Consider the following 23,869-nt stretch of genomic DNA (forward strand, 5'->3'; position numbering starts at 1 on the left):
AGATTTGTGTTGGGAAGTTAACAAATAATGAAGTAGAAAAAGATGCGAGGAAAGGAACTGTTTGGCAGATGGGGTTCGCCAGGTCTTAAGGTTCATCTGTGGGACGGCCACACCGGATAAAGGCCTGTGGCCGGGGGTAGAGCGCCGGACACACGGCTGTTGCCTCCCTTCTGGATGTAGGCTTCTCTCTGCTCTGCACCTGTCACTTGTGCAGTGATTGGGTTTTTGCTTTGTTTTTTTTAAAGATTTTCTTTGTTTTATGTATTTATTTGATTGGGAGAGCCAGAGAGCACGAGCAGAGGGAATGACAGAAGGAGAGGGATAAACAGGTTCCGCACTGAGCAGGGAGCCTGATGTGGGGCTCCATCCCAGGCCCCCAGGATCATGAATGGAGCTGAAGGCAGATGCTTAATCATCTGAGATCTGAGCCACCCAGGGTCCTGTGCAGTGATTTCTGAGACGAAAGGACAGCCTCTTTTCCTCTTTGTCCTTTCTGGACACTTCCCTTCTTCTCATTTACTCCTACACACAGGTACTGGGTGGCGAGCCTGGTACCCCCATGGTGGAGGGGCATGGTTTCTGCTCTTGGTGTCAGGGAGCAGGAGAGAATTGTGATATGTGTGTTGGGATGGTATTGGGCACGCCGCGTACCCAGCGCTTGTCACTCTGCTGGCTGGATGAGAGTTGAAAGTGATGAAATCGGGGGATTTCCCAGAAATCTCATCAAGTCTTGGAGAAAGAGTAAGTCTCAGAGAAATAGGACAGAGGGGGCCTATCCAGGTAGAGGGAAGAACATATGCAGAGGACAGGGTTGGGGGGGGGGTGTCTCTGAGGACAGACAACTGTGAATGTTAAAGGATAAGGTTGGCAGTTGGAAAGAGTGATAAGAGCAAAACGTCTGATCTGGGAAGGACATGAGACTTCATTTTGAAGGAGTCAGAAGGGTTTTGAACATGAAGTGGTTTTGTAAAAAAATGTACACTTGGATGCATTTGTGGATTTTCTGTTTTATTGCATTGGCTTCCTATAATGTACCAAAACACTGTATGTATGGAGACTTTATGATAACTTCTAATAACCAGTAGTATAGATCCCACATTTAAAAAAAAAATTTAAGAGCAAGAGAGAGAAAGAGGGCATGGGCAGGGGAGGGGAGGGGCAGAGGGAAAAAGAGGGGGACAAGGAGATTCCCTGCTGAGCTGGGAGCCTGATGCAGGACTCCATCTAGGACCCCGAGATCATGACCTGAGCAAGTCAGACGCTTCACTGAGTGAGCCACGCAGGTGCCCCAAATCCTGCATTTTTATTGTATTTTTCAGGGGGTTACTGGCTATTCTTGACTTTTTTTCATGTGCACTTTAAAGCAAACCTGATATTTTTCTTTTGGGATCACTTTAATTGAGCTACATATTAACTTAGCGCACAAGATCTCCGTAATGTTCCACGTTCTGATGCAGAAATGGTGTTCCTTTCCTTTTTACAAGGTCATTTTTGTGTTTTTCTGTAGTTTTTAAAGCTTGCCTCAAATAGGGCTTGCAAGAAACGTGAAATGGTTTTAAACAGGTGTTTTACGTTAAGCCTGCAGAAGGCCCAGTGGGTAGGAGATGGAGAGAAGTGACCCCAGGAGTGGATGCAGGGAGACCCCTGGAGCTCTTGCAGGGATCCAGCCAGGAGAGGATACACAGGAAGCCCCACAAGCCCTACCCACAACCTAAGTTACATCCTCCTGCCCCTGAGCCCCTCCAACTAGGTCAAGTTCCTGTAACTCTGAGGGTCTCTACTGGCAAGGTGAGGTCCCCAACCAGGACCTTCACTTACGCTTTGCCATATCCAGCATGTCCTTCAGAAGCTAGCTGATTGCTCGTATGTTTGTTTAAACTTTTGAATCTCCCAAATTAGGCTGTCTGTTTTTCTCTTATTAATCACAAGTTTGGGATTGTCCAGAAGGCCAAACTGCTACTCTCCAAGCTTTGAGAAAAAAAAAAAAAATGTCCTTGGTGTTTTGCAGCTCCATAGTTTGTGGGACTTGGCCTTCAACACAGGGAGACTCTACTTCCGTAGCTGTGCAAGCCCTTCCCTGAATATAACCTGAGGGACTGGAAAGAATTCCCTGGGGAAGCCAGAGAACTTGCTGACCAAGCTGGCATCGGTTTTCTTTCCTGTAAAATGTTTCCACTCGAATGTTCCGACTCCAGCCTGAGGCTGGCACCGGCTGAGGGTTTGCAGCAAAGCAGTATTTGAGTGCTGGCCTTGCCCTGACCCACGTTCCAATCATTTGTTTCACTAAGAGTATATATTTGGAGATAGCAAACTAGATTAGCTCACATCCAGCAGCGTAATTGCTAATTCAGTTAAAAAGTCTTCATTCGATCTGGGCCGAGACTGAGCAGCCTCAAAGGCTGCCAGAACTTTTCCAAAAAGAAGAGGCCTTCCCCTTTTTTTTTCTTTACGTACAAAAGCAGAGCTACGAGCACATGGTTAAAAAACGCAGGCTGTACTGGAGGGTAAAACACAGGCATCACTCAATAACCATACCCTGCTGGAGTATGAATATATGCACGTATCTTTCTCCACATGTTCATAAATACACGTATATGTATGGGTAATCTGTTTCATTTACCCAAGGAAAAAAAAAAACTTGATTAAAAAATTGTAAGTATGGGGGCGCCTGGGTGGCTCAGTGGGTTGGGCCTCTGCCTTCGGCTCGGGTCATGATCTCAGAGTCCTGGGATCAAGCCCCGCATCGGGCTCTCTGCTCGGCAGGGAGCCTACTTCTCCCGCTCTCTCTGCCTGCCTCTCTGCCTACTTGCGATCTCTCTTTCTGTCAAATAAATAAATAAAATCTTTTAAAAAAATTGTAATTGTGTGTCTTGACAGTCCTTCCCTATTAGCACATGCTGACCTGACTCAATCTGTGAAATACCAGCATTATATTCCACTGAATGGGAATAGCATGATTTATGCACCCCGTCCCCTGTACATGGACATTATAGCCCTCCCCCAGGCTTTTGCTGTTTCAGATAATGCTATGATTAACATTCTTACACACTCATGCATGCATATCTGTGGGATAACTTGTAGCATTGGAATTGCTGGGACAAAAGATACCTATGTTGTTAACTTTAATGACATTGCCCAGGTCCTTCATGTTGGGGACAGAGAGGGAGCTGCTTTACAGGAAAACCTCACTTCTGCTGCTTACTGCCAGCCCTTAAATGCTGGCAGTTTCCTCCTCCCAGAAAATGTTGATCCCTAATATGGAGGCTATCAGCACACGCATTACAAACTGAAAGGCTGCACTGGCAAGGAGCACGAGTGACATTTGGCAAGACAGATGACCTCTGGGTGCATCGGTTTTCTTGTCCACTTAGTGCGGGCAAGATGATCTGTTTAGTCCCATGCCATGATTTTCTGTAAGCCCGGGTACTGTTCTAGTTCTGAGACTTAGCAGCCTGGCCTCTGGGAAGGGCTTAACCAGGAGATAAACTTCAGTCTGCCCTTTAATTTTCAGCTCCTTTACCTTTCAGCATCACTTAACAAAGTGAGAAGGCTCCAGGCTATCTGGCCCTTCCCTGGGCAGCGGACAGGCTGAACAGCTTCTGGGTCATCTGTGTTTTCAGGAGAATTCATAACAGTTTACTTAACTGCATCATCCTCTTTGCTCCTTTAATGCCAAATACATTCCTTAAGGAGGCCCTTTAATTAGAAGAACCTCAGAGTGAGGGATGGGGTAATTATGGTTTCCGTTGCAATTAGCTTGGAAATTCTCTTGGGGTAGAAGTCTGGTGAAAAAAAATTCGGTGGTGCCGGACCAGAGAATTGTCTAGATAGGGCAGAAATGCAAGATGAGGTCTTCCAAAGCTTCGTACATCTTGGTCGAACTGAAGTTTATTAGAGAAAAGTGGCCTGAACACCAAAGGTAGCAGTTCATGTGGTGGAACCCCATTTGTTCCTCTGTTTTCTTTCGTTTAGAGAGTCAGCCCCTCTGCCCGACACCTGCCCCCCCCCCCCCCGGATTGATGTCTCAGTCGCACATTGTATGTGGAACAGAGAGCATGGACATTCAAGAACCAGCAGTTTGAGGAAGACCCATCTTTAGATTCCCTGAGAAAGAAATGCATTAAGCCTTCCCTCTCTATGCTCCCAGCCTTTCACTTTGGGAAATTTCAAACCTACAGAAATGTTAAGGATTAGTGTGATAAATGTCCGTCTTGCACCCCACACGTAAATTTACCAATGGTAAACACTTTCCTGCAATAAGTTACCAGGTGCTGGGGCGCCTGGGTGGCTCAGTCGTTAAGCATCTGCCTTCGGCTCAGGTCATGATCCCAGGATCCTGGGATCAAGCCCCGCATCGGCCTCCCTGCTCGGCCGGAAGCCTGTTTCTCCCTCTCCAGCTTCCCCTGCTGGTATTCCCTCTCTCGCTGTCTCTCTCTGTCAAAAAAATAAAATCTTAAAAAAAAAAAAAAGTTCCCAGGTGTGGCTCCTGCTGCTGCTGCTGCTGCTGGCCTGGGGAGCTGATTTTGAGGAACCTGTGGCATACACCCACAGGGCGCCTGACTGGCTCAGTCCGTGGAGCATAGGACTGTTATCTCAGGATGATGAGTTCAAGCCCCACATTGGCCGCAGAGCTTCCTTAAGAACCTGTGATGCAAATCTGTACAAATGTATGAGTGGTGGGTATTTTTTTGCTCCCCTGAACTATTCGAAAATAGATTGTGTATGTCATGGTAGTTCATTCCTAAACATTTCATTATGTATCTTGGGAAAACGGGAAGTTCTCTTTGCAACAACAGTATCATTCTCAAATCCAAGAAATGGAACAGCGATACCTGAAGGACGTAGGTCAGCTGTCTTCTAGAAGTTGCCAGTCTGAATTTGTGTCCCATGATAAGATTCAAGTCAAACATTTTTGGCAACATTGGACAGCTGAGGCATATACTTCGGATCGCAGTTTATCAGGAGGCACGTCATGATTTTGTCCTGTTGCTGGTGTCTTAGTCCATTGGGGCCACTGTAACAAAGTACTATAGACTGGATGGCTTAAGTAACAGACCTTTTCTCCTCCCAGTTCTGGAAGCTAAGTAGTCCTAGATCAAAGCCCCGGCAGGTCCTGTATTGGTGAGACTCATGTCCTGGCTCATAGATAACCTTCCTTTCGCTTTGTCCTCACATGGCCAGAAGAGGCAGATGAACTCCCTGGGGCCTCTTTTATAACGGCGTTGATCCCATTCATGAAGGCTCCACCCTCGTGACCAACTCACCCCACAAAGCCCCCACTTCCTAATACCATCGTGCTGGGGGTTAGGATTTCAACAGACAAACTTGAAGAGGCACAAACATTCGGTCTGTAGCAATTGGCAAGGCTGAGCCCAACCACTTGGTTAAAAAGTCCGCCAGATCTGTTTCTTGTAAAGGCATTTTCTCCTTCCTAATTAATGAGCAATAAATGCTCTAATGTTTTAGGACCATAGGAACAGTCTGTCCCCAGGAACTTGTCACGCAGTGCTTTATTTATTTTAAGGTAGAGGTTTCTTGAATACACCGCAGGGGAGCAGTGGACAGGACAGCAGAGGAGAGTGAGCCTGTCCGCCCCACCCAGTGGCTTAGCATTCATTGATACACCAACGACCCCTTGCCTAAATACGTTTTTACATGGGTCAGTGCAGAATGTGGATCTTTACATTGTTATTATCACTTCAGACTCATGGATTTTTAAAGAGTTCAATCAATCTATTAAATTTATTATTCTTTTTAGTGCTCTCACAACCCCAAGCCATATGAATGGGAACCTTTTCAGGGTATCTCTTGCGTCCTTTTAACAGGTCCCCAACATTCTTTTTTTTTTTTTTTTTTTTTAATGATTTTATTTATTTGACACAGAGAGACAGCAACAGAGGGAATATAAGTAGGGGGCATGGGAGAGGGAGAAGCAGAATTCCTGCCGAGCAGGGAGCCTGATGCAGGGGCTCCATCCCAGGACCCTGGGATCATGACCTGAGCTGAAGGTGGACACTTAATGACTGAGCCACCCAGGCGACCCTGTCCCCACATTCTTTAAGTATGTTCTTGCTGTTCTGGCGCACAGGCAGCTGTTCATGCTCGGCTTCTGCTTTCCTTGACCCCATCTTATTAGAATCAGCTGTTCTTCTAAGAAACCCTGCTTCCTTCTGGTGGAGAAATGGTGTTTAGAAACCAAGGTGTGGATGTCAGGCGTGCCTGCTACTAGGAGTGCCACTGCTTCCAGACACTTCCAGTAGACATAACAAAGAAACCCAAATGTTTTTTTAAAATCTCGAGCTCAGTACGGTCTGTTTGATTCAGAACCGGCATCACAGGGCACGTCCTTACTTTCTCACTGCATATCTGCATGCTTCTTGTCCCAAAGTGAGAACCTTATTTACAAATTTGTTTACAAATTTACAATTTATAAAATTTACAATTTATAATTGTAATATATAAATTATAAAATTGTATATAAAATCTTCCCTTCCTTCCTTCCTCTCTTCCCCTCGCTCTTTCTTTCCTTCTCTTTCTTTCCCTCCCTCCCTTCCTTCTTTCCTTCCTTCCTCCAGGTAAGAGTGAAAAGTCAGAGAACTGTACCCAAAAGTCCCTTGAATAATTTTGCTCTTCTGTTCAGATAATGTAATAATACCATAAAGAGTTAGGTTCACATGTTTCTATTCCTATTCAACTTTAGCATTTGCTTTTTTTTCTCATGCTTTTTGATTTTATTCTTTTAACACATAAAATATTTACATGGTCCCAGTGTCAAAACTGTATAAAACAATAAACTAAGAGAAGTCTCACTTCTACTTCCAAGAAGGAACCATTTTTTTTTTTAAAGATTTTATTTATTTGAGAGAGAGTGGCAGGAGGGGTAGAGGGAGAGACTCTTAAGCAGACTCCTTGCTGAGCCTGGAGCCAGATGCGGGGGTCGATCCCACAACCCTGAGATCATGACCTGAGCTGGAATCACAACCAGACGCCTAACTGACTGAGCTACCCAGCTACCCTGGAAGTAACCATTTTCATTAGCTCCTGATTTATCTTTTCTGTCCCATTTATTGCAAAACCAACAAATACCCATCTGTCCTAGGACATGTTCTTCACGGTTACCCAGGAATGGTCTGAGGTGCTGGTTCTCAGGATAGGCCCTGACCACAGGGAGCAGATTTGGGACAGTGAAATGCATTGTTCCTTATCCCCCACCCCCACCCCCGCTCTGTCAATTTGCTTAGTTGTGTCTGTTGCTTTAGTCATCTGTGCGAAAGGGGCTGCACTCTGTGGGAGGATGGTTAACGGATCACGAGGAGGACCTGAGGTGCAGGCCTTCCAGAGAGAATGAAGATGTCCGAGTCGGTTTTGATGGTCGGTGTAACGGCCTTTGACAGGAATGGAGCTGACGCTGGGTGCCCCTGGAGCAGATCCGAGATCTGGGAAACAGATTTTGACAAAGCGGAGAAGTTGCTGCTCTGGCGGGCCTTTTAATGCAGCTGTTGTTTTGTACTGGAGTGATTGGAGTTTCCCTTTCCTTTTCATACCCTAGTATCTAGCTCTAATCCCCAGATGTGAACCCCCCAGCTGCAGGGGACACAGCTTTTCTTTAGAATAAACATCTCGGGGAAGTTAACTTTTCACGTTTGTTGTTGTTCTTTCCTTGACATTAAGGAGCTTTTATAAGCAATTAAAACGAAGAGAAAACCCAAACCAAAAATTCCCCTAAACTGCAAATGACCTCAGTAGGGATCTCTTCCAGTATTTCTGGTCTTAACTCCTTTGGTGAGTTTAGGGAGTGCCTCTTGGTCTCACTTCCAAGTGACAACTTTCTGCTATTGGTAAATGTGGATAAACATGTCTAATAGATTCCATTAAACACGGTTGTGGGGTTAGATTGAGCAGCATTAGCTGTAAAACTCTAGCTGACCAGGATGTTGGATCTGAAAGTATTTCCTGGAATGACTTGGTCTTTTTCTTGAGTGGTGAATGTTCTCGGTAAAGAAACTCCCGGACAGTGGGAGATGGGACGGCCTCTGAACCAGATCCTCCCAGTCTTAAATCATTTCATCAGTTCTTCCTTGGGGGGTGAAGCCTAATTTGACCATGGCAGGGCGCTCGGAAGGGAGGAAATAAACTCTGAAAATTGACCGCTGCCTGATCTTGGCTAGTCATGGGTTAAAGAGGGAGATGTGAGGTTTTCCCTGATATTTTCCACTTCTCGGTCCTTCTAGTACTTTTGTGGTTTTGTTACATAGAATACCAGCTGTATTACCTTATTACCATTTACTTACTATTTTTCTTTAAATCAACTCACTTTTAAAGTTTTGATTTGTTTCGCTGTTGAAAGAGAGATGAGCAGGTGTTGGAGAAACGTTCATCATTTATTAGCATCAAACTAAGACTTTTCTCCTAAAGTAATTGGAAGGACCAGAAGAAAATAGAAAATGGAATAATATTTGATCCTGTTTTGATTCAGTATTACTGAGCAGGGAATATTTGTGCCACCGAAAATTGACTTCCATTGGGTATAGATAAGGAATTCTGCTTAGGGAAACCTTGTCCAGTGACAGATTTTTGACTGCCCTGCTGGTGTTTGGGATGGTGGTAACCACTGACACAGATAGCTTTTATGCTTGTTTTTAGACTCTCCTTGAAAACTAGGGGTTTCATAGTAGTGGACATGGGTCTAAAAACGCCCTTATTTCAGATCAAGGCACTGGTGTTTCCTCTAGAAACATCCACAGGCATACCTATTGCAATCCATGTGCAAAAACGCCAGAAGATGTGACAGGATAAAAATAAAGGTGAGACACAATAAGATAAACAAGGGACGAGATACATAAGAAATAAAATAAGGAAGGAGAGGACAAAGGAGAATTAGCAGCGAGGCTAAAAACGTGTATCACCGTGACTGTACACCTGCTATATCGGGATGTAAGGTTGTGCATGTCCTAACAGCTCGTGTCATCTTGGTCAAGAAAGAAAAGCCTAGCCTTTGCTAGCCCCGTCAGGCTCCCTAGCTGTGGTCCTGGTTCCTGGTGACCTCTGTGTGGTGACGACTGAAGGAAGCAGCTTGGAGGGGGTGGGGTGGGGGGAGCTGCTGCTTCATTTACAGATCAACCAAACGCTGGAAAAGCTCTAGCCAAAAACAGTAACTTTGGCTTTATTTATTTTTTTGTTTAAGATTTTATTTATTTGAGAGAGAGAGCACAAGCAGGGGGAGTGGGAGAGGAAGAAGCAGAACCCGCTGAGCAGGAAGGCCCCCCACTTGGGGCTCCATCCCAGGACCCGGGGATCATGTGCTGAGCTGAAGGCAGCTGCTTAACACCTGAGCCACCCAGCCGTCCCTAACTTTGGCTTTAGAATAGCTGGTGTTGAGCCCTTCTGGCAACAGTTAATTAGCATAATCAGCTCTCCATTTGAGGCCATACACTTGCACCATTGGTGGTAAAGAAGGCCTATCTGTGTGTTTTGTTCTAGAAGAGGTCTGTGCCCAGCTCATCCGAAAGTGGCATCGTTAGAAACAAGTTACAAAGAAAAAAGGCTAGAATGGAAATCTCTTCTGATCTGTTTGAAACCACTCCCTTAGGAGAATATTTCTGATTGTGACTCATGAATGGTCACAGTACAGGATCTGGATGAGCCTAGTAGCCCAGGGTTGTGTCCATCCCCTTGGCCTGTGACCTGCTCCTATCCGAAGAAGAAGAAGGGCTCCGTCAGAGCCACAGGTAATCTGAGATTTCTGATGGATCTCTCCCCCAAGTGGGGAAAAGCAACTGGGCTATGAGGTAAAACCCCGATAAAACGTTGGCCTGAGAGACCCTGGCTCATTAAGCAAGTATCTAATCCGTACTTGCCGTCACCTCTTTGGCCGGGGATGGGTGTCACCAATAAACCCCAGTTTATTGTGGATGATGGGGCTGCTTGCAGGCAGGCCAGCTAGAGTGAATTTAGCCGTCCAGGGGCAGGCCAGGCTCTGCCATGGAAACCGGCGGGGGCGGGGGGGGGGTTCTAGTGAAAGGCAAGTACTTAGCAAACAAGATGAAGCCCTGTGTTTACATCTGGAAGGTCCCCAGCTTAAAGCATGCCCTCCCATGAGGTAAGATTCTCCTCCTGCCCAGCGCTTCCAGTCAGAATGCTAGAAGCGAGGGCCGTGGTGAGAAAGCCAACCTGAGGGGATTTCCTGTTCCTCCTGTGCTTGCGAAAGCCTTGACTTTGGTGTGTCCGTCTCCTCTTACATAGGGTTTCAGGCCATTTCTTTCTTCAGCCATTATTGAAAAGAATTTTGGCAGATGCAGGGGCCAGATTAGACCTCCTTATCTCCGTCTCCCCTCGGGGACTGCTGTCGAGTTCCCTGTCTCACTTGACAGGGATCATTCTCTGTTGGTTTCGATGGAGTTCTCTGGCACACTGGATTTGATTTGTTGTAGCACATACATTCCCTGTGCCAAGGTACACAGAGTCTTCTGACTTAGAGGCTTGTTTTATGATTTTTTTCCCTTTAAACTTAATTTATTCTACATATCCCATGGCAGAGCTAAGCATTTGCGGGTGTTGGGCCTGCCAGAGCTGGTGGTGTGGATCACATGGGGCCGTGTCTATACTCGTTGAAGGATGGGAGGATTGCCTCCTTCTGGGGCCCATTTGCAGAGAGAGCTGGGCTAATTCAAACAAAACTTTTGAACAGACTTACTCCCGAAGAGAACCTATGGGATAAATGGATCCTAGGGCAGCAGTCAAGTTCTTGCTAGCCTTAGGAAAGCTCTTTCGGACCGGATGGAAAGCCCTCCCTTCCCTCTGCTTGCAGCCCTAGGCATAAGTCTGCGGGGTCTCCTTGGGGCACAAGGGGTCCCAGAAGATTCAAGGACTGAAACGAGCAGGGGGGACTGTGAAGGCTTTTAACCCTCTCTGTGTGTATAAAGAATTCTAAACTTTTAAAACTCCCCTCAGGTGAGCAGATGGAATCATTTAAAAATCCACTCAACTGGGGCACCGTGGGTGGCTCCGTTGTTAAGCTTCTGCTTTCGGCTCAGGTCATGATCCCAGGATCCTGGGATCAAGCCCCACGTCAGGTTCCTTGGTTAGGGGGAAGCCCGCTTCTCCCTCTCCCACTCCCCCTGCTTGTGTTCTCTCTCTTGCTGTGTTTCTCTCTGTCAGATAAATAAAATCTTAAAAACAAAACAACAAAACTCTCAACAATGGGTTCCCCCTTTCCCAGTACCCGGTAGGGCACGGACTTTCAAGGTGTGGAAAAACTGGGATGGAGACCAGCAAGGTATGGTGAGAAATGAGAATTAGAGATAGCGATTCCAGATAAGTCATTCGCTTACTCAGCAGAGATTTGGATTATGGGCGGACTTGGCGCCAGGCCCTGTGCCCAAGATGGGGCCTCTCAGCCCTGTCCTCTCAGAGCTCGGCAGGGCCATTGAGGAAGACGGGTCACACGTATTGTGAAAATCACAAGCAGGGCTAGGAAGGAGGAGCATCAGGACCTGGACGTACAATGATGGACCCGGGCTAAGACTCGGAGGGGGCAGTGGGCAGAGATGGCTCTCCTGAGGAGATGACGTTTGGTCTGAGATCTGCGGGATGGGTCAGAAGTAACCCAGGGAGGGAAGAAAAAAAAAAAAGAAAACAAACCTAGTCACAGGGACATATGTAGGAAAGAGCAGCTAGGACCCAAACTTTACTGCCTGGCGTAAGAACTGCCAGGCAGCTTCTTAAATCTATCTTTTTGCATCTCACCCTCAGAGAGTCAGAAGGGGCCCAGCAATCTCTAGCCCCCCAGGGGATTCTGATGCAGGTCTTCCTGGGAGGAAATGCTGCCTTAAACGTGGTTGGAGAAGCTCTTTCTTTTCAATGTGCCATTTTTCGCTGCAGATGACTCCAGGCCTCCTTTGTCAAGTTGGATACAGTTAGGTTTAGCATAAATGTAACCCAACTGCTCAGGGGATCTTGGCAGCTTCCTGGTCACGGTGCGTTTTTTAAGTTTCCTTGATGGCAGCACCACTGCTGTGGCCGAGGTGGGCTTTTACTGGGTGGGGGTGGGGGGTACTTTGTGGGGAGGAGTCAACCCAATGACAAAAGTAAGACCGAGCCGGCAGGGTTTCCTCCTTGGTAGAGGACTTTCTCTTTGTTTTCTTTTTCTTCCTCCCTTTCTTTCTTTCTCTCTCTCTTTCTTTCTTTAAGATTTTGTTTATTTGACAGCACACACAAGCAGGGGGAGCGGCAGGCAGAAGCGGAGGGAGGGGGAGAAGCGGGCTCCCCACTGACCAAGGAGTCTGATGCGGGACTCGATCATGGGCTCGTGATCATGACCTGAGCTGAAGGCAGATGACTGAGCCACCCAGGTGCCCCTCTATAGAGCTTTCTGGAAGCAGTGGGGCCATGGTCAGCATGTAAGGGTGAGCTGAGCCCCACTAGATTCTCGTCCCCTTTTCTCATCACTGCCTCCACTGGCACAGGAACCGAGGAATTCAAGGTGACAGGACTGGTACTGGGACTGGAGCCACTGATTAAACTACATGATGCTTTTTCCATCCGCTGTTTCAAGTCTGTGCTTATATCAGGAGAGAGTGCTGAATGCATTCCTCCTTTAAATCCCTGGAACACTTGCTAACCTCCTTGCCAATAGAGAAAGCAGACCTCAGAGCCTTCTGCAGGCACCAGTGGCTGGATAAAGTTTAATAATTATTTGGTTTTTGTTCTTTCACTTATCTTCTGTTTAGTGGTACTGGTTTTCCATTTACAATAGCGATATAAAATTTCCTTTCAGAATAAATTTTGTTTTCTAAAAAAGAGTGTTTAAAACCTGTAAATAAGAGCTAGGAAGTAGAGACTGTCATGTCGAGTTAGTGACAGTGATAGATGTGAACAACGGCTTGTGGGAAATCTGCACACCGGAAGGAGCCACTGGATTTTCTGTGTCTTTCCATCCTCTTCGCAACCCTCCTAGGCAAGAATGGCCATTCCCCCCGGTTTACAGCAGAGATCGCTTTCTCAGGGAAGTAAAGGGACTTGGACAACCTGGTCCATGTCACCACTCTGCTCTCTCAGCCTGTTCCTCGCTGTGACTAGGGCACACAGTGAGTGACCACAAATGCTTCTGAGCCCCCCCCCCTCCCCCCCCACCCCGCCTTACTTCCTCTGCCTGGTGCTTTGGGCATTTTCCCTTTCTGTCTGTGGCCTGGAGCTCTCAGAGGAGCGGGCAGGGCTGACCCCACCCTCGGTCCCGGCCTTTTTCATTTCAGCCTGGAGAACTTGGGGTCTTAATTGTTAAGTCACCCAGATCTGAGCTCAGGTGCACTCGGGTGGTCTGGAGCCCAGTTTGAAGCTTGTAGACACTGAAGAGTTCAGTTCTGATAAAGGCTGACAAGATTTTTTTTTTTTTTTTAATTTATTTGACAGAGAGAGAGAGATCACAAGTAGGCAGAGAGGCAGGCAGAGAGAGAGGAGGAAACAGGCTCCCTGTGGAGCAGAGAGCCCGATGCGGGGCTCGATCCCAGGACCCCGAGATCATGACCTGAGCCGAAGGCAGTGGCTTAATCCACTGAGCCACCCAGGCGCCCCAAGGCTGACAAGATTATTGAGCTCCTGAAAATGGTCTGGTATCCCAGAAAGTTCGAGCTGCTTCTGGAGAATCACTTTGTGTGTGGTTTCTGTTCAGAAGGCCCCGCAGCTTGAGTTCCCAAAGCAAGTGATTAGTGGCATAGTCGAGGTCTGATTCACTGGGATGTTTCTATTCTGGAGCAGAAAGGCATTCTGGTGGCAACCTCAGAAACTGTACATTCCCAGCCCCTTTCGGTTCTGTGGCACCAGAGGCTTCTAGAATCTAGAATCAGCTGGCGCACCTAGCTGGGGAGCGTCCGCAAAGCACAGCGCCTCGCCGAGCTGTCTTGGAAACTGACGTCGGTGGCGACAGGCAGTGTCTGTTTCTGGATGTCACTAATGCTGTGGTACCTTGGGAATGTGCTGGAAAGGACACTCGGGTTTTTGCAAGTGGCCATTCATCTTGTCTGTAGAAACCTCAGGCTTTCCTCCCTCCTGACTCAGCTTAGGGCAGCGTCTTCTGGAGCCAAAGAGAATGCACAGCCTTTCTGAAGGGAGAGCCAGCCCTCTATGGGGGGGCCTCAAAGAGGGACGCTTCTCTCTGCAAGTTTGTCACAGTTTGTTCACGGTCGCCTTCCCTTTGACCCACAACTCAGAGAAGTGGGTTGATTTTTCTCACATCAGCATGTAGTATTTTTAAAAGGCTTCTATTTAAGAAATGCTGTATTTTCCAGGCTGCTGGCGGGCACTGGTGGGCTCTGTTACCTTGGGCGAGTCGTCTTGCTACCGTCCTGCATCCATAGCACGCAGAGGAGTTTCCTCCCCAGGGTCCTGGAATGCCATGGGGGCGACAGAGGAAGGACAGATGAGAAAGGGATTAGAAAGGGTTCAGGATACAACGCTATTTTGCTTTTCTCTCGCTGGTGTTTTAAGCGGTGAGGATTTCATGGTGTACACGGGCCCCCGTGCACACATATGCACGCATCTGGCTTAGTTAGGGGTTGTTTACAAGGAACAGAAATGCGCTCAAGCTGGCATGAGTGGATTGGGTTAGGCTCTCAGAATACAGTTGTTAATCACACGGGCATCCAGATGCAGGAAATCGAGTTCAGCCGGGAGGCAGAGGACCAGAATGGGAGTCAGAAAGAGGCCCTCTCACCCTCCTCCTTGGGGGCTGCAGTTTCTCATTTCCTTCTCTGTTCTCTGCCATCTGTTTTTGTGACTGCCCCTTCTCGGTCACCTTCATTTTTCTCTGCTTGTCGTTGGTCTAGCAAGTCTGCTCCTGCCTCCGCATCACCTCCAACGCTGTATGTCTAATCAGCGCTGGTTCACCTTTTCCACATCCCTTCCACGTTTAGAAAACAATCTCTGTTTGTCTTCTGGGATGAAGGGACAAGGCAGCTTGCCTCCAGAGGCCAGGGACTAACGGGGTGGGGGGCAGTGAGAATGGGGGGGGCAGTGGGGGTGGGGGCGTTAGCTGCCCTGAGGGCTGAGAGGATCAATATGGTGCTTTCCTCTAACGTAGGTGTTACACGTTGGTTGGGAAGTTCCGACTGTACTGAATCTGTCTTTTATTTCTTTTTAAAGATTTGTTTTTTTGACCCAGAGAGCACAAGGAGGGGGAGCAGCAGAGGAAGAGGGAGAAGCAGGCTCCCCACCAAGCAGGGAGCCCTACTCGGGTCTTGATCCCAGAACTCTGGGACCACAACCCAAGCTGAAGGCAAATACCCAACCAACTGAGCCACCCAGGCACCCCGTGAATCTGTCTTAGTTCCCAATTTCTAAATTACCAGGAGAGGGTACAGCTGGCCTCAGATCCGGTGTGCACGCCTGCCGCAGTCACCTGTGGCCCGAGATCGCTGCCCGTGGAGCTCGCGTGTCCCACCATGGGGCTTGGGGGTGTGGGGCAAGGACCAGCATCACGGGTGGAGTGTCCAGATGGCAAGCAGGTTCAGGTACACAGCAGACTCCTTTCCTCCCTTGAAGGCAGGGACCTTTGTCCTTAGTCTCCATAGCCCTACACCGTCTGGCACAAATACTTGGTAGGCTTTCGATGCCCAGTAAATGTCTGTTGAGGCGTAAGCGACTAGGCATACGCGTGGTATAGATCTGAGGTTACTCTGAGCGGCGTCTTAAAGTATGATGCTTGATCTCTCTAGAAAACTCCCTCGGCCCCCGTTCCCCCGCACCCCTGGCCATGTCCTGTCCTCGGACGCTGCTTCACCCCACTTCTCTAGCACTCCTAGCGACCGGGGACATTCTTGCTGTTTTCTTCTTTCTCGTTACCATCTGAAGCCTCAAACTGAGAGTCGTTAACCAGCGAGGCCGGCTGCCTGTGTTTCTTCTCAGTATGAAGCATTTGGAACCAATTGTGCCGTGGCCCCTTTGAGTTAGCTGTTTAGAAGTAAAACAACACACACTAATACTTCATTGTAAAAATGTCTTTCCGGCCAATATCTTGGACTTTTGTGTTTCTGTGGAAACGCCCATCTATATTTCCTGCTTGGGTTTTTTGTTTGTTTGTTTTTTGGTTTTTTTCTTTTTTCTTCCTAATGACCAGACATTAACCTGGCAGAAAACTACTATGTTTTTAAAAATTCTGCTGATGTTAAGCAAGCAGCAGCAGTTACCTTTGGAGATAAGAAATCAGCATTCAGTAATTGGACATAAATTGTTGGTGGCTGACATCCTGTTGAGAGTGACAGAGACTGCAAAGACCCTCTGCTTAATTAACGATTTCGTCTCAGCCCCTTCACTCACCCTGTTTCGTAACAGCTCTGTTTGAGCAGAGAGATGTGGATCGACGATATTTCTTTGTAAGAATTGGGGAATGTAATACTTTGTTCTGTATGTACTCTCATATTTCTTTCTATATTGGGTGTGGAGCTCTTTTTTTTATTTTGTTTTGTTTTCCTTATTCTACATGAATCACTTGGATGCATAAATTCAAGGACATTTGTTTGCGGCTCTCATACATCTGTCTTGAATTTCATCTTTTCCACCCTGTCTTCTACTTTCCAAACAATTTACCTCCCTCTTTCTCTTTCCCTGCTGTTCCTCCTTTCACTGTGGACCCTTTCATTTCGAGAGCTGGCAGAGGGGACCCATGCAAGCCGCAATCCATTTCTATATAACAGCCTTGGGGGGCATGGTGATCACAGCTTCTGAAGACAGGACGCGACTCCTTTCACTCAGGACACAGCTGGTCCATGGCAGGGTGACTCCTGCCGCTCCTCAGAGCTGCAGCAGAGCCTGCCGGCTTCCCGGTGACATAATGGTGTTCCTGTCACGGCCCAGTCCAGTCCAATTTACGGAGCACCTTGCTGTGCCAGGCTCTGCGCAGAATGGGCCCCAATGACTGTCCTCTTTGATCTCCACCCCCCCCCAGACTGGGAATTTCTCACATCATTGTAAATGTTTCCTTTCCTCCCCTTGTCGTTTGGCCCAGGCTCTGCTGGCCTTCCTGAGGCAGGAAAGTGGTAACAAGAGGTTTAACTGGGCACTTGGAAAGTTCTGCCAAGAAACAGAGCTTTCCTGCAGCCAGTGGGGGGGTGGGGTTGCACAGCAAAAAAAAAAAAAAAAAACAACCAATGAAATAACAATCAGCTAGGAAATGGAAAGGAGTGCTCTACTGAGTGTCAATGGCCCCGCCGTGGATCAGGTACAAACAGTGCTGAAATGCTAAACATTTCTGTAATTCGCACAAACCACACTTCCTGCCCCTGTTTTCATCTCAGGAGTGGACGTGGAAACGCTGAGCCTGCGCTGCCGGCCCGTGTGTCACAGCACTGGGGTTAGGAGGGGTGATGCCGTTGCTGTCCCAATCAAATGGAAACTGCGGGAAGTTTCCAGCCTACTGGCCTGATTTCTTTTTGGAAAGCAAATTACTTAGTAGCTGTTTAGGAAACTACGGTGAACGTGGAAACAGCAGACACCAGCTCGGCTTGGTTTTCATGCCGCGTCTGGAGAGTCCCATGTGAGAAGCTGAGAAGCTGCCTCTTTCTTGGCCTGAATGTCACCGGTGTCACCATAATCATTTATGGAGTGCCGACTGTATGCAAAAGCAGCAGGAGATTTTATTACCCGGGAGGGACGCGTCTAGTGAAGGACACGTGAGCCAGTCTTTTGGTTCCGAGCCCTACGAAGGTGACAGGAATAGGCTTCTGGAAGGATGGAATCCCCTCTTGCTGTTGACTTGGCAAGTCACTTCACAGCCTGAAACTCCCTTGTTTCCACGGTGTGCGACGTCTGCCTCTTTCTCATCGGAGCTTTCCACCATTGTACGTGGTTCGGGGGGGGCTCGGTCACGTGCAGTGTTCATGTTGGATGTGTCATTCTAGTGCTGAGTGAGAGCTAGTAGAAAATCAGAGCCTGGAGCTCCAAGGTCATGGCTTGTCAGCACCCCCAGAATGGAGGAGGCTTGAGGGGAGCCCTTTTGTCGTGTCCGGGACCTTGCGCTAACACCATCACAGTGGTGGTCGTCAGGGGTTGGGGGGTGGATTCTGTTTTCAGATGAGAAAAGGCTTCTTAGCATGGATTTTTTCTTCTTTTTTTCAACAAAATGAAACAAACCTTGCTAACTTGTTTTTTGCAAAGTCCCTTGGTTGGATTAGCTGAGGTGAGTGGATGGTGCCTGCCACCTTCCAGCTAAGGGCAAGGAATGGAGAGAGAGAGTCCTGCCCTGAGGAGCAACTTCCTCCAGCAGAATCGCCACATCTACAAGGCACGGCATGGCACCTTCCTTCCACACGGTCCTTATTTCGAGAGTTCCTTTTTTCCTTTTGTGCTTCCTTGCAACCTTCTGGGTCCCATAAAAATCTGGTGTGCAGACGTTCAGGATTTATTTCTCTGTGGTATGAACTCAACATTCTGGGTTGAACTGGTGTGGTGACGCGTCTCTCAAAGGAGGTGGCAGATCGGGGATCCCAGTGTTGGAGTAAAAATACACTGCTCAGAGCGAACGTGGGCCAACTTGAACTCTTTCCTGGTTATATCAGCAGAGGAACCTCAGTGACACAAGCCACAGAAACCCCAGCTCTGCCCCCTCATCACCCAGGACCCTGGAGCCATTGCCTCTGGGACAGGGACACGGTCTCTCAGATTCCAGACCGACTCTGGCTCCTCGTCCTGTGTCATGGGCAAACTCCCAGCCTCTTTAATCCTTCTCCCTCTATAGCATTTGGCCCTGGTCTGTTATTACTAGCCACCCTCTTACCATTCCAAACCACTCTGCCCAGCTAGAGGTTTTTTTGCACCAGATGGGGCTTTAGGAAATCCCCCTGTCAGCTTGTGAGAGCTACAGCATGGGGAAACAGAACAGCCTTTCCCTCCGTCTGTGGTGTCGGCCAGAAAGAACTTGGCAGCCATATGTTCCTTTGTACTCCCCAAACTGCTCCTCTCCTGGCTTGTTGAGTCATCAGGGCAGGAAGCTGTATAGCAGAATCAACGAACCTCTTTAATTAGTGTTACAAATGATACCAGGTTCCAAGCGTTGAGGAACGAGATTCTCCAAGGCCGCAGGGAGCTAGAGCAACAGCGAACTATGGGCAGGGGAAGGAAAGAAATACTTTGCATTTCAGTGATTTTGAAAGGGCGAGAAGAAAATACTGACATTTTTCTGTTCATGTTGGTGGGCATCATTTCGAATCTTAATGATTTGTTGTTGTTGTTGATTGAGGCTGATCCTAAGGTGCGGCTTTCTGAAAGAAGTTTGGTGACGGTTGGTTGGTGAGTGAGTTCTGAGAAGGAGGGAGGAGGAGGCCGCCGGGCTTCAGCTCCCTGCAGGCTTCTTCCACGACTGGTCGCATGTGGGATGCAGCCTCCTTCCCATGCTCTTTGTCACCAGACTCACAAGATGGGGGCCCACGGCCACTAGGCCCTGGTCTCCAAGCCGTGGGGGACACTCCTTTTTTATTTTTTAATTTCTCATGCCCACCCGCATGGCCACCGTCAGCCCCCCTTGCACCTCAGGTGCTTGTAAGCGTTTCTTAGTCAATTTCTGTCACTCCACAGAAAGAAGGGTCCACAGGCTGGGGCCAGCCTGCAGTGTTGTCTTCATTTCCATGAAGAAGGGGAGCTGTTGCCCCGCCCCCAGCATCATCGCTGGGAAAGTAGAGACTTCTCTGCTCTCCCTTCCTTTGTCAGGCTTGATCTGCTTACCTGCTGGCAGAGGTTCTCTTGTAGAATGTTCTCATCCTGGGTCCCAGCGGACTAGGGCCGCCGAGCTGTCCCGATCACAAAAGTCCATGACTCCCTGTTAAGTGCTCTTGGCAGTGTGACCGCGTGCAGAGCCCTTCCCCTCAGTGGACTTTCTGATGTAAAACCTGGAAGGGCACACGTTAGACGTGTCCTCATGTAAGAATGGCCAGGGGCCGTTCTGAGCACATGGTTCTCCCAGGAGATGGGTACTACCGGACTGTTTCACCATTGAAGAGCCAGAGGCTTGGAGAGACCAATCTGGCTGAGGCAGCAGAGCAAAGGTTCCAGTGGGTGCCGTCTGCACCCAGAGCCCGAGCACTTGCCGGCCACACTGCTTCCCACCTTGACGCAGTAAAGCTGGGGGGCTGCCAGAACACAGCGATCCCCTGGGAGAAAGGATTAAGGGGTAGTGGTTGGTTTGTGCCCAAGACCATGTGTGGCCCTTCATCCTGGGAACCGGCCGTGCATTTGACAGCGCGCTGGAGTCACAGGGTAAGGCAGAGGCTGGCTTGCTGTGGACGGGTGCGGCGTGTGTTGGAGGGCTGGCGGCTGCCGAGGAGAGACACTTGGATAACGAGATAAAAGGAAGTGCCACACCATTTCGGCACCTCTCCAACCAGGGGCAGAGCAATTTCTGTTGTAAAAGAATTCATGCAGAGCGAGGTGAGGCTCGTAAGAACTTAAGTCCACACAGCACCAGTGAGTGACCGGCATTCCCTCACTCCATCAGGCTGTCTCCTGGCCCAGTTCCTCTACCTGTGGGTGCCCCAAATGCTACAAGGCTGGAGAAGTCATTTACTCCACCCCCTCCGCCAGAATGGGAGCCGGCAGCTGACCTGGGCACTAATAAACAGGAGTTGGGGGGGTCACCACATTTTTCTGCCGCTGCATCCCCTGAGATGGAGCAAGCCTATCTCCTGCACCATGTCTTCCTTCCTCCTGGCAGTTGCTGTGCTTTTCCCAGGGCCTGGACAAAAGTAGTCATGGTTCAGTCTTTCCCCCCACCCTTTTTAAGATTATTTATCAGAGAGAGAGAGAGTGTGCGAGCAGGACCAGGGGGAGCAGCAGGCAGAGGGGGAAGCAGGCTCCCTTCTGGGCAAGGACCCCCCCCGCCCCCCGCCCTGCCCCGCCATGTGGGGCTTGATCCCAGGATCCCGGGATCATGACCTGAGTCAAAGGAAGACGCTTAACCGGCTGAGCCACCCAGACGTCCTGTGGTTCCATCTTTTTTTTTTTTCAAATTGTGGTAAAACAGATAAAAGGTAACATCTGTCAACGTAATCCTTTTCGACTGGTAAACTGTAAGATTCCTGAAGGCAGACCCAGTATTTCACCCCCATTGTTTCTGTCTTGCAGAACTTTGATTCATGCTGGGAGGCAACGAGAGCCAATATTGCATCCCATAGCCCAGCTAGGTCAGCGATCTGTTGGTTAGAAAACTTACCGTTCTGATATTTAGAGTAATGAAGGATCAGTTTTGTAATGTCGCTCCAACCCAGTCTTGTCTTTCATGTTTAGTACAGCCTGGAGAGGCAGAGATGATCCCAGAAGGAGGGTGTGTGGCGCGTGTAAGGCCTGATATCTGTGCCTGTGGGAAGCAGGTGGACGTGTTCTTTCCTGAACCTCGCACTCTGTGACCCGTGGGGCACGGACCCTCTTTCTGAAGGAGCTATGGTGAAGGGAGCATTGATCATCGCTCCAGCTTCATGAGCGCAAATCCTCGAGGAGGACTTTGGTTTCTCGTCCTCAGCCTGGCCCATCCGCCCGCCTCTTTCCCTTGGTCTCACCTGCTGGTCGGTTCTCTGTGTTGGCTTCCGGCAAAGGAGAGGTGGGAAGATGAGGAGGGTGCAGGGGTCCAAGGCCCCATCGGAGAAAGGGAGAAGAGCTCTAATTCCACCAGCACTTGTTTTGAACAATTTGTTCTTCAACTTAAAAAGCCTTCTGGGCCCCCAACTGTCCCAGGGCACTGGGAAGAGTCTTAGACATCAGGGGGCCCTTAGCTAGTGGTTATCTAGGCATCTCGTCTGGCTGGCGTGAACTTGGCCAGCCAACAGCTGTACCAGGCTAAAATTTCAGTCACAGGACAGATCATGCTGGAATCATGCCTCAGGAGCAAGGTTTCATCTTACCTCTGGGACAGAGTCCTGCTGGAGCATTGAGAGTGATCCTGAGATGCCAGTAGCGACAATAGCAACAATAATCGTAATTGATAGTAATCACAGCAGCTAACCAACCCTCTAGCACCCCGTCCGTGCCGGCTCTGTCTAAGCACTTCATGGAACATAATCTAAATCTTCACAACATCTAGCCAAGGGTAGAGGTATTGTTATCCCCATTTTTTAAAAAGATTTTATTTATTTTTTGTCAGAGAGAGAGAGAGTGCACACAAGCAGGCAGAGAGGCAGGGAGAGGCAGAGAGAGAAGCAGGCTCCCTGCTGATCAAGGAGCCCGATGTCGGGCTCCATCCCAGCACCCTGCGATCATGACCGGAGCCAAAGGCAGCGGCTTAACCCACTGAGCCACCCAGGCGCCCCTGGTCTCCCCATTTTGCAGATGAGAAAACCAAGAGCGAAGTGAGATAGCTTGTCTGAGGTCACCAACCGGCGGGTGGCCAGAGCGCAATTAGATGTGGGCCAGCCTGGGCTCCAGAGCCTATGCTAAGTAACCTGCAGCCTTATGGGCCGCCTCCAGATTGTGTGTGGAGGGCTTCTTTTCTCTCCGACCATACAGAAAATGAACTTCAGTAGTGTTCAGTTAGGAAGGGTGGGGACGCTTTTAAGGCTTTGTGGTCAGCGCTTGGTGGAAGGGCAGGGGGAAGTCTTGCCTAAGAAGACTCTCCGACCTTGCCAGGGAGCTCGCTGGTGAGTCTTACATCTGTGTTAGCTTTGGGCTTGATCCCATAGATTTGCAGCAGCTGTTGAGAAGTAAAAACTTGGACCCCCAGTCAAGTGCAAGGCCCAGACCTCGGAACAAGAGGCAGATTCTGAGTCACCCTCCAGAGTTGGGGCTTCTCGGAAATCGCCAGGTTGCATTTCCCTGTGGCATCTGTGGGTGCTGACAAATCCCTCCTCGTGTGTCAGAGGCCCTCGGCTTTCGAGCGTGCCATTTTGCAGTTTGCCGGTTCCCAGCCCTGTCCCTTTTGATATTTGCTTCATTGTTTCGTGGGTCACTGGAGAAGCGTTCCTGGCCGGCATTCCTAGGATGATAGCTCCAACCACAGCCTCGGCTTCGCTAACCAGAACCAGCCGCCAGCCGAGGAACGGGAACTTTCAAGTAACTCAATAGCCCATTTTGTCATCCTTGTTGATTTCTGCCAAGCTGAGCTAATACTGTCTCCTCTGCCTTTTTTTCCCCCATCTCCTCTTTGTTGCCTTGCTTCTGAATCCGGCGGACTAGTTCTAAGCCCTTAGATCTCTGAGCTCAGAGGGTTTGCTGCGACCTCTTCTGCCCACGTCCCCCGGCCTCTGGGCAGCTCCGAACGGAGGTGGCACAGCCAGTCCGACTGTCGTCGAGGTGAACTCGGGGTGGACGTTTGGCCAGATGGCCACCCGGAACAGGGCAGGCACTGGATGTGAACATCACTCACTTGTCCCAGCGGCAGCCGTGCCAGCCAGGGAGGCCCTGTCCACGTGCTGAGGTTGCCAGGAGCCTTTTCTCTCCCGGGTCTGGTTCAAAGGCTGCGGGGATGGGGGTGGGGCGCAGCCAGCCTGGGGTCCTCCCTCCTCCCCAGCACCTCCGCCCAGGCACACTGCACTTGACCCTGCGGTCACCTGGCACAAGGTGAGGAGGCCAAGCCGAGAGTCCCATCCGAACCACACGTCACACGTGTCACACGTGTCAGAGTTCTGAGGAGCAAGAAGAGCAGCGTCCACAGAGGCTACTCGAAACAATTTCCAGATGCCCCTTGAAAATCTGGAAGTCCAAAACGGAAGTGGCAGGCAGAGAAGGAGGGGGCTGGGGGGAAGCCAACAGACCTCGTAAAACCTGGCCTCAAAATAGGTATGTGTTTTGCAGAAGGTGCTCATGGCAAAAATACCACCGTGACAGAAGGAAATCCCGTTTTCCGGGGAGTTCTATATACAGCCCACTAGCTATGCGGTTGATTGATTAACTTTACAACAGC

The 23,869-nt window shown here is 49.1% G+C and overlaps 1 protein-coding gene across 2 annotated transcripts in view; it reads left to right on the forward strand.

Moving 5' to 3' along the window:
* Window positions 1-23,869, forward strand: part of NXN (nucleoredoxin) — a 151,032-nt gene that overhangs the window by 94,270 nt on the left and 32,893 nt on the right. Inside the window, exon 1 of one of the 2 annotated variants that reach the window (XM_045984456.1) lies at window positions 17,589-17,828. The exons of the other annotated variant lie outside the window; for it this stretch is intronic. Coding sequence (XP_045840412.1) covers window positions 17,604-17,828 — 225 coding nt within the window. The 5' untranslated portion in view covers window positions 17,589-17,603. Of the gene's footprint in view, window positions 1-17,588; window positions 17,829-23,869 lie in introns of those variants that run through there. 2 annotated transcript variants of the gene reach the window in all.

Source organism: Meles meles, chromosome 18 (genome assembly GCF_922984935.1).
Source record: "Meles meles chromosome 18, mMelMel3.1 paternal haplotype, whole genome shotgun sequence".
Classification (NCBI taxonomy): Eukaryota; Metazoa; Chordata; class Mammalia; order Carnivora; family Mustelidae; genus Meles; species Meles meles.